At 40.0% G+C, this 10,437-nt stretch overlaps 1 protein-coding gene across 3 annotated transcripts in view; it reads left to right on the forward strand.

Annotated features, from left to right (window-relative positions):
- SPIN1 (spindlin 1) overlaps positions 1-10,437 on the forward strand; it is a 58,670-nt gene that overhangs the window by 36,741 nt on the left and 11,492 nt on the right. For 2 of the 3 annotated variants that reach the window (XM_042449234.1, XM_042449235.1), the window contains exons 2-4: positions 688-910; positions 4,011-4,059; positions 6,702-6,955. In XM_042449234.1, the coding sequence (XP_042305168.1) occupies positions 859-910; positions 4,011-4,059; positions 6,702-6,955 (355 nt within the window). In that variant the 5' untranslated portion in view covers positions 688-858. Of the gene's footprint in view, positions 1-687; positions 911-4,010; positions 4,060-5,346; positions 5,588-6,701; positions 6,956-10,437 lie in introns of those variants that run through there. The other variant, XM_042449236.1, reaches the window with a different exon arrangement.

Below are 10,437 nucleotides of genomic sequence, written 5' to 3' on the forward strand. Positions count from 1 at the left end.
ACCCCGGGAGGAGGCCGCCCGGCAAGAGGCGCAGTCCCAGCAGCGGCATCGGCGTCGGTGGTCCTTGGCGAGGAGGCAGAGGGGGGCGTGACTGGGAGGGACCGGTTTCCCGGCTTTTGTACCCGCCGCTCTCACCGGCGGGCTCCTCCCTACTTCCCCCCAGGTGTCTTAAAGGGCCCCACTCGCACCTGGCCGCCAAACGCCAAAGCCAGGCCGAGCCCAGAGGGTCCCCGCCGCGGAGCTCCCCAAGTCCGTGGGCGGCACTCCCGGGGCGGTGCGCAGATGCGCACCTCCGATACCCCGGGAGGAGGCCGCCCGGCAAGAGGCGCAGTCCCAGCAGCGGCGTCGGCGTCGGTGGTCCTTGGCGAGGAGGCATCTCACAAATATCATAATTACAAATTAACAAAGCAAATATATATACATAAGATAATAGATATCGATATCCTTCTAGTTCTACTTCCTTAACAATCAGACATTCCCGTAATTTGTAGTTTAGTTGTTGACTCCTAATACCTAATATAAATCATTTGTGATTCCATGAGATTTTTTTGTTACACCACTTAGATTTAAATAGTTCCACCCTGGCAGATAGTGGGTTTTTTTACTGCACTGCTTGAAAGCTCATAGTCTGATTATTGTCCTATAAGTTACTGGTTAACAATCCATGTACTTATCTTTCTCTTTCAGAATATTTTAATTGAAATTGCATCTATTAAGATTGTGGAGAAGATAATCCTGGTTTGGCGTTTCGACTGTTGTATTTTTTTACCCTAAGACTGAAAAGGACTTTACAACATCCCCTAGAACTGGATTTTCACCCTAGTTCAGCAGCTTTGCTGCTCACTTAATTACAGATGAATGAAGACCCCATTTGGAAAGGCACCAGGTCAGCGATCCAGAGCTGATGCAGGTAGGTAATGCACTGATGCATCGCATCCCACAAGTAGATGGAAAATATTGGTGGCTGTAGATCCATATGTTTCTTTGTGGCATTTCTAGGTGGTGGAAGCCAGATCTTGTTCCTTTAATGGTTGTGTTATATCACATAAGCAGCACCTGCTGAAATTCTCTCTTCTACATCATCAGTAAAGAGATTATTTTATGGTTAACTAAGCAACAATTAAATAGGTGAGAGCCAGCGTAACATAACATTCCCCTGGCATAACTTTACAGTATTGCAGCAGTTACAGTTGAAGAAACCAGACTTATCAGATCTATGTGTCATTTGAGAAGTTCAACCGTTGCACCTCATGGGGAATAATGAGTAAGGAAGACTTTGAGAGCTCCTTAAACAATCCAGTAAAGTGTGCAGATGATTTCTGATGCAAGCACTATATCCCCAAAAGATTCTGAAGAATGTTTCTATAGAAAGGAAATGTACACTTTTGCATTATGTTTACATACCTAATTTAAGTCACAGAAGCTGCAGCAAAGATGACAAAGGAACTTACGTGATGGATAAAATGGCATTTGAAATGGGAAGGCTGTGGTCTGACATTAATGAATGCAAGATAGATTTGTCTAATTTTCCAGAAATAACTTAATTTGGAAACACATGTGCATAGAATGAAGCAAGTATGGAAGATGGAGCTGGAAAGCAAGAGTTTAAACTGAAACAATGGAAAATGACATTAAAATACAGCTAAACCCATTTTCCTGGACTGGCAATAATAGTTGATTCAATAAATATTTTCAGAACGTAATGATACCTGAAGTTACTTTTCTTTGGTTGAAACTATGGGCTTGTACAGACAGGCCAAAATAAAGCTGCTTCAGGTCACTTTGGAGGTATGTTGTTTAAATGACACACAGACCTTAAGAGGCCAGAAGCTGGACCAAAACTGCTCTCTAGTCCTTAGGATTGGAGTGAGGCTTTGGCACAGCTTCTGGCCTTTTAGGACACATGCATCACTTAAACAGCATACCTCCAAAGTGACCTGAAGCAGCTTTATTTTGGCCTGTCTGTATGGGCTCTATGAATATGATGTAATGCAATTTACATTGGTGTAACTACAAGACATCTTAAAGTTAGAACAGAAATGTGCCAGGGCAATTTTAATATCAAACACTGAATGTTGTCTTTTATTGCCAAATAATATAAATATGCTATCTTTTGAACTTTAGAAACTTTAAGTATGTAAGAAAGAGTTACAGGGAGCTCTTGGTATCTTCTGGAATTTGCTTCCAGGAGCACTCCTGTGGATACCAAAATCCATGGATGCTCAAGTCCCATTAAATAAGGTAGGATAGTGAAATAGTGTTCCTTATATAAAATAGCAAAGTCAAAGTTTGCTTTTTGGAGTTTGCATGTTTTTGGAATATTTTCAGTCTGGATGGTTGAATCTGTGTATATAAAGGGTTAGCTGTATTAATTTATGTAACTTTAAGGGGTTGTCCAGTTCAGTTCTTGGGCAGCTGTGGTCAATAATGAAGTTATTAGGAACATGGGTGTTTATCACTGAATTCCTTTTTCAGAGAGGTAGTTCTGTGCATATTGATCTGTTTGAAGGACAGTTTTAGTCCTGTATGTTTGATGTTCATTTTACTCAGAAGTCTCAGGTTAGTAATGTTTGGGAGCATTTTTCAGGAACAAATGCATTCTTGGCAAGAAAGGTGGTGTTACATGGGCACTCGCTGTTTGTTTCATTTTGTACTGTATTTTGTATACTGTTTTTGTCCTTCAAAAGATAAACTTTGAGACCTGTTTACTGTGACAGACTCTTTCTGAGGTCTTCAGAAAACATTGTGTTGCTATTTGCTTTTCTCTTCCATAGTTTATGAAACATTATTTCACTCTGAAGTACCTCAGCTGTTTATAAATAATTAAATTGGTTTTTGTTTTATCCACGGAGCTCTTGAGCAACAACAGGGGTTGCTTAAAGGTTGCCATAAGCCTGAAACAACTTGAAGGCACCCAGCAACAAAAGAACATTTAAAATTATTTTTTCCAGCTCTTCAGTTGGTTCTCCTGAGGTCCATGTAGGGCAGTGGTTCCCAACCTTTCTAATGCCATAACCCTTTAATACAGTTCCTCATGTTGTGGTGACCCCCCTACTGCATATCTGCGTGTGCACCATTTCTTTCATTGTTGTGTGGCTTCAGCATAAGTTCAAAACCATGTATAGTGCACCCACATATTGCACGGGACCACTATATATTCTTGCGCCTAGAGATAGGAAGATTGTATTTTACACTTAATAAAGAGACCGGCGCTTCCCCGCCGACGCCATTTGCTCTGCGCGGGAGCTGTAGCAGCCAAACCGCGCGGCTCCCGCGCGGAGCAAAAAAGAAGCTCCATTTCGGAGCTTCTTCTTGCGGCGCACTGATGACGTCGCGAAGCGCTGCTGGCGCATTCGTGACGTCATAGGCGCCGCAACACGTCTGGACGCTATGCGTCCAGTACGTAAAGATGGCGGCGCCCATGTGGAAGGGGCGCCGTCATCTTGTACGTATTGTATACGTACTAGGGTTAGGGGGTGCGGAAGCACCGCCCTTCCTAACCCTAGTACGTATACAATACGTACTATATGGCGGTTTATATCCCGCCATTAGCTACTGAATGCTGTTGAGGATAATCAAAGAAGATAGGCTACAAGAGTGTAAAAGATATTGCTTAGATAGAGAGTGGAGAATTAGTGAGATTAACCCCAGTAAACTTTGAACAATCATCTGTTAAAATTGGTATTTGTAATCAGAGCAAGCTCATACAATAAAGTTTAACTAGATTCAAACTACAGGAAATGAGATTCCACCTGAACATTAGGAACAAATTCCTGATGGTAACAGCTGTTTGATAGTGGAATATGCTGTCTTGGAGTGTGGTGGAGTATCATTCTTTGGAGTTCTTTAAACAGAGGCTGGATAGTCATTTGTTGGGAGTGCTTTGATTGTGTATTCCTGTATGACAGGGGATTGGTCTCAGTGGCCCTAATGGCTTCTTCCAACTCTATGATACCTCCATATGCCCCTGATGCCTATTGGATTAGTTACTGTTAACCTCTTTCTTGTAGGGCATGCCGGTGTGTCTGCCAGCATCATGAAGAAGAGAGCTACCCACAAGTAAGTGCTTTTGTAGTAGTTAACCCATGCTTTACAACTCTTTTGAGAGATGTGCAAACTCATGTATTGGCTTTATTGAGACCTAATGTTCTTGCAGAATGTGTAAAAGACAGTGATCTTTTCACTCACATACTTTTTTATTGGTTATATGTTGTGCTGTGCTCGTGGAAATACAGACTCGGAAAATCTTTTTTGTGAACCAGTTTGAAATTCACTTTGAAATATATTCAATTATCTACAGTATATGCCAGTGTGGTGTAGTGGTTTGAACGTTAGACTATGCCTGGAGATCAGGGTTTGAATCTTTCTGCCACATCATTTGATCATCCTGCTGCATAACCTGTACTCAGGTCAAGAGCCTACTATCAGGACAGAATACAGAAAACAGAATGGTTTCCAATTGGCTGGGAAGTCAGGCAAGGCTGTAATTTCTTTTGCCCTGCCTGTTTAACTTGTGCACTGAATATACCATATATAAAGTAGGATTTGACTCAAGAGGAAGGAGACATCAACATTGGAGGAAGGAACATCAACAATTTAAGATAGACAGATTACATAATGCTACCAGCAGAAAAAAGCAAAGATTTGGAACGATTACTGAAGAAAGTTAAGAAAGAAAGTACAAAAGCAGGTTTAAAAAAACAAAAACAATGACCATGGATTTTTACATAACTTTAAAGTAGACAACGAAGACATTGAAATACTTCAGGATTTTTCATACCTTGGTTCAGAAATTAATTATAATGGAGATTGTATTCAAGAAATCAGAAGACTAGCACTTTAACGAGCACCCATGAAAGAACTAGACAAGCTTCTGAAATGTAAAGATACATCATTGAACACTAAAGTTAGGATTATTCATGGCATTGTATTTTCAATGTCTTTGTATGATGGGGAGACCTGAACAGTAAAGGAGATGGAGTGAGCTTCTTTTCTGCTATGTCAGAGATTTACACATGAACCTATAGATTCAAAATTACAAGAGAAGAGATTTCACCTAAACGGTTGGAAGAACATATTTACTTTAAGAGGTGTTCACAGTAAAATAGACTGCCTTGGAGAATGGTGGACTGTCCTTTCGGGGTCTTTGAACAGAGGGTGGATAGTGTGGTGCAGAGAACACCTGGCTGACCAATCAGAAGGCAGCTGAGGTCCAGCCAATAGAATGTGGGCTGGGACTTTTGAACATTCCAAGTGTCGGTTAGTTTTGGCAGTTGGGATTTGACAGTTGAGGGAACAGTTGAGTCCAAAAGAGGAATGGTCAGTCAGGGCTTGGAATCCTGAGAGTAGTGAGGGTTCCAGGGACAGAGAAGGACAGTTAGGGGTGGAGTCTGAGTGGGAAAGGGCTCCCTACCGTTTCACTTCCAGGACTCTAGGAAAGGGAGTGGCTGGAGGGTGATATCCTGCGGGATAGTGTTAGCTTTGGTGGCTGTTAGGTCTAAATTTAAGAGAGGAACGTAATAGAAGGATTGAGTGAATCTCAGTTATAAGGAACTGGTGATTTAGACAAAGATTTATAAACCCAATGGTAAATATAACAAAATAGAACGTAACAATTACATAAAATATTATATTAAAGCCAACACTGTTAAACCTTCTTATAAATAAAGTTTTAGTTGTTTGATTCAAAAAGGACATGCCCGGACTTGAGTTAATACCACGCTACTCACAATACAAAACACAGGTGGCAGCGGTGGGAAACAAACTCTAGGTGCCTGCCATCATAGAAAAGGATTGTGGTTTGGGGGTTCGTTACATAAATTGGTGTGCAGCATCGGGATACGTAAAATCCAGTGGCTGAAAATATGATGAGAAGTGTGCTGGAGACAGTTGGTGTTACCGGGTTCTGAGTTCAAGTTACCAGAAACCCAAAATTGGATTTGAACTTGGAAAATAAAAAGTTCAACAGTTTAAATAAAGAGGCATAAGTCAGTGAGGATAATCTCTGAGGTAATGGTCAAGGGTAGGTGTAAGAGATTACCTGTAGACTGACAACCCTAGATAAGACTAGTCTCTGAGGTAAAAGTCCTGAGGTAATTGTAAGAGACTAGTAGGGAGGAAAAACGCACACATAGTGATTCCTGAGGTAAAAGTCAGTGGTAAAATAAGGAATCACTGACCTAACTATAAGGTTCAAGTAGATCTGTGTTATTAAGTGAAAACACAGTCACAGTTGAGTATTTCCTGAGGTAAAAGTTTTAGGTATTTACACTATAGGGAAATACTTAAAACATGCCTCCTAACAAAGTCAAACCTCCAACAATGACAGAAATGGTGGAGAAAGAGGAGGTTGGAGAAAAGATGGTGGTTAGTGGTGAACACAGTTGTTTCTAAACCTCAAGAAAGTTTAGAAATGTGGAAAATCAAACTTGAAATGGCCAGACTCTAGAAAAAAGAAACAGAATAAGACATTAAAATGGCCAGGAGAGAAAATGCCGTCATAGAAAAGGATTGTGGTTTGGGGGTTCATTACAGATAGTCACTTCTCAGTATTGCTTTAGCTGTACCTTCCTTCACGACCAGGGTACTTATTGTTGCTTCCAGCTCTGTGTTTGTACATTGCAAGGGTTTGGTTTGAGGTACAATGTAAGGGATGTATTAGAAGATTTAAACACTAACAATTCATGGCTTTATATATACAGAAAGCATCGAAACAACATGGGACCAAGCAAACCAATTTCTCAACCCAGAAGAAATATTGTAGGTTGCAGAATACAACATGGATGGAAAGAAGGGAGTGGACCTGTAACACAGTGGAAAGGCACAGTGCTAGACCAAGTTCCTGTAAATCCCTCTCTTTATCTTATTAAATATGATGGATTTGATTGTGTCTATGGACTAGAACTGCACAAAGATGAGAGGGTTTCAGCACTTGAAGTCCTTCCAGATAGAGTTGGTAAGTGATCTTAATAAGGTACAAATGTGTTGAGTTTTAAGTATCAAACTTGGTTGCATTCGCAAAGACTGAAGTAGATGAAAAATAGTCAGAATTAAATAAGGAGTGAAGAGTGCACTTCCTTTAAATTGCACCACAAACATGACTTTACAATGCCTTCAAGATAGCCAACATAATGTGTAAACAATAGAAAACTAGCTTCCAGCTTAAAATATGAAAAGTAAATATTTTTATATACTGCAAAGCATCAAATCTAACTGTAAAAACCTCAAGTGAGGACAGTGCACTGACTGTAGGAAGCATGCATTTATGTTTTGCTTGTCTGCTAAAAATAGTGTTCAGAGTGGCTGACAGTACTAAAATAATACAAAATAGAGAATTATACTTGAAATAAAACAAATCTGTTAAACATTCTTGAATTAAAACACATCACACATTTAAAAGACCAGCACTGGGAAGTCTGTTCTAATACAGATTGGGAGCTAATGCAGATTTCCCACATTTTGAAGATGGTTAGAGAAATTGGTTAATATCCCTCCAGAACTGACCTCCTCCCCCTCCCCCCTTCTCTTTGAAGTCAGTGGTCTCTATTTCCAACTGACAAATTCAAATTAATATTTATCAGTTCTATTTAATCCTGGTTAAGGCATTGTTTTTGTTTTGTTTTTCTTTTCTTTAAAGAAGAAAAACTTCAGTAGAGTGACATAATCAGAGTTACTTTTTGACCCATAAATATTGTACTGTATAAAGTATTGTGGTATATTGTAGTGTCCACAGTTGTATTTGTCAGTGCGTAGTCAGTTCAGAAGTCAGACATGTTCACATGAAGTGAAATGTTTTTAATTGTGATGAATACTTCTTGTATGCAAAACAGGAAGGAAGGATGAACGGATCGCAAAGAGAACAGGGAAATATCCAATTAACACAACATCAATAGATATGTTGGGACCTTTTTTGTCTATTTTTTAAAAAAACTTTCTACAAGGTGAAACAGACAGGCAAAATAAAACAGTTTACAGTCATTCTTGAAGGCAGGGCGTTTATATGACGCACACCTCCAAAGCGGATGGAAACCAAAGCAAAGCCACACTCTGGGGCTAAAAACTGTAGCAAATAGAAGCCAGGATACTCCAGTTTAGTTTGGAAAATTCACATCTTCATGCATGCCTATAAACAGCCCAGCACCAATGCAGGGCTACAGCAAAGCAAAGAAATGAAAGTGGAACAGCTCCAATGAATGTAATTACAATAACACAAACCAGACAGTCCAACAGGGGGACATGTATGGAGGGTCTCCATGATAGTGTTTTGCCAGTGTATCACTCAAATACCAGTTCACCAATGCCCTTTACTGGCAGAGCATCACACATGTAACTGTGTGGCCAATCAAGGGGCAGCCATGCAGTGGGATGGCATATAATAATAATAATAATAATAATAATAATAATAATAATAATAATAGGTTTTATTTATCTACTGCCCAATCACTGGGAATCCGAGCGGTTTACAATAGAGGGGATAACAGACAGTTCCCTGCCCACAGGCTTACAATCTAAAAGACACGACACAAAAGGAGAAGGGAATGGTGAGGAGGGGGGGAGGGAATCAGGTCCAGCATTATTCTCTCCCTCTGAGGCCTGGACCAAGGCAGATAGACCGGAGGGAGGGCTCTTCTTCTTCAGGCTAGCCCCTGATGGAGCTGGGCCAGCCTACTCTCTCCCTCAGAGGCCGAACGATGACAGTTAGGGAGGGAGGAGCCTCCTTCTTCAGGCTAGTGAAGAATGAGTGGACATGGGAGGGAGGCACTAGGAGGTTGCAGGCAGTTTGTTTGTGCCATGGTGCACATGCAGGGTGAGGAGGTAACAAAAAATAAGTGTGTCTAGCAGCGTAGCCTGAAGCTGCCCCATGCCGTTTGGCCATGGGTATTTGGCCTGCCTTGGGAGCAGGCAGTGCAGGCAGCAGAGTTTCAACCAGCTTTTAGGAAAAAGCATGATCAAGCCACTTTTACCTGCCTGTCTGTTCCAGCCCAGTGTCAGATGCTTGAAAATCATGGAAATTGTTTATAACTCTTTAAGTAACAATGCTGTAAAATTCTCTTCTATGCTTACAGTTCTATGTGAATTTAGTAACAAAACAGTATGTTGGAAGACTTAAATGTCCTTTCTGCATGGATAATTGTTCATAATCCATTCTGGGACAAAAATCAAGCAAATCGCTGGGGGTGCATCTTAAAATTTGTATATGCCATTTTCCCATTATTTATTTATTTATTTGAGTAGGAGATTGCATTAGAGACAAGACAGTTAATAAACTCTTAGATAAAGAAGCTTCCTTTTATAAAGTCTTTTTATGTCTACCCATTGCCCCATTTTCCTTCTCATCCTCTGGAAGTATTTTATCAGCATTGGGGGTGGTGAGGGAGAGCTGGAGAAACACAGATTCCCAGTGTCAAGATTGCAGCAGTACACCTGTAGTAAATTATTATTATTATTATTATTATTATTATTATTATTAACCTTTATTTATAAAGCGCTGTAAGTTTACACAGCGCTGTACATCAATTTTTTAGTCAGACGGTTCCCTGCCCTCAGGCTTACAATCTAAAAGACACGACACAAAAGGAGAAGGGAATGGTGGTGGGGAATAGGATCAGGTCCAGCAGATCTTTTCCACCTCCGAGGCCTGGACCAAGGCAGATGGACTGGAGGAAAATCATTCAATAAATCTTGAGCTGGCAAAGAGTGAGACTTCACTTTAACTGATCCTTCTATACCTGTATGAGCTTGCCTAAAATAGGCAAGATACACAAAAGGTAGAGAGCAGGTGAATATTGTTAGTTTTGATTAACAAGTTTACTGAAACCAGGATTGGGGGGGGGGGGGGGGCTCCAATGAGGTAGGTAGGTTTGTTTGTTTGTTTAAACTGTCTGTTCATTTGTTTAAACCAATATTTTGCATTAATATACCGTATTAATAAAACATGGAGTCCTGTTTATTAATATTGTGACATATTATTTCCCAGCAGAGAAGGGTGCCGGGCATCCTGATGTTGGGTAGCTCCGCCTGCAAAGGCTCCTGGAGGCAGGACAAATTTTTTAATTATTTCTGCTATTATTCCTATTAAATCTGAATATATGTAGGCTATACATAATAAAACATACAAAGTAGTCTCTGAGAGAGATAAAAATAAGTTAATGTTAAATATTAGTCCTACTTATTGTTTATATTTAAATCTGAACAAATAGTAAACAAAAATGCAAATACACTTTTTAGAGAACTACACACACACACAAAGAACTTAAGCATTAGCTCTGGCATTAAACACTTTGAATAAAACAACTAGTTCAGAGGCAGTTAAGATGTTATGGTCACTAGCTTTAAAAATGCTCCTTAAAAGCAAGTTAGTAATTGGTCCAGTAACAGGGTTAGAAAATAATAATAATAATAATAATAATAATAATAATAATAATAATAATAATAATA

The sequence above is a fragment of the Sceloporus undulatus genome, chromosome 2, assembly GCF_019175285.1.
Source record: "Sceloporus undulatus isolate JIND9_A2432 ecotype Alabama chromosome 2, SceUnd_v1.1, whole genome shotgun sequence".
Classification (NCBI taxonomy): Eukaryota; Metazoa; Chordata; class Lepidosauria; order Squamata; family Phrynosomatidae; genus Sceloporus; species Sceloporus undulatus.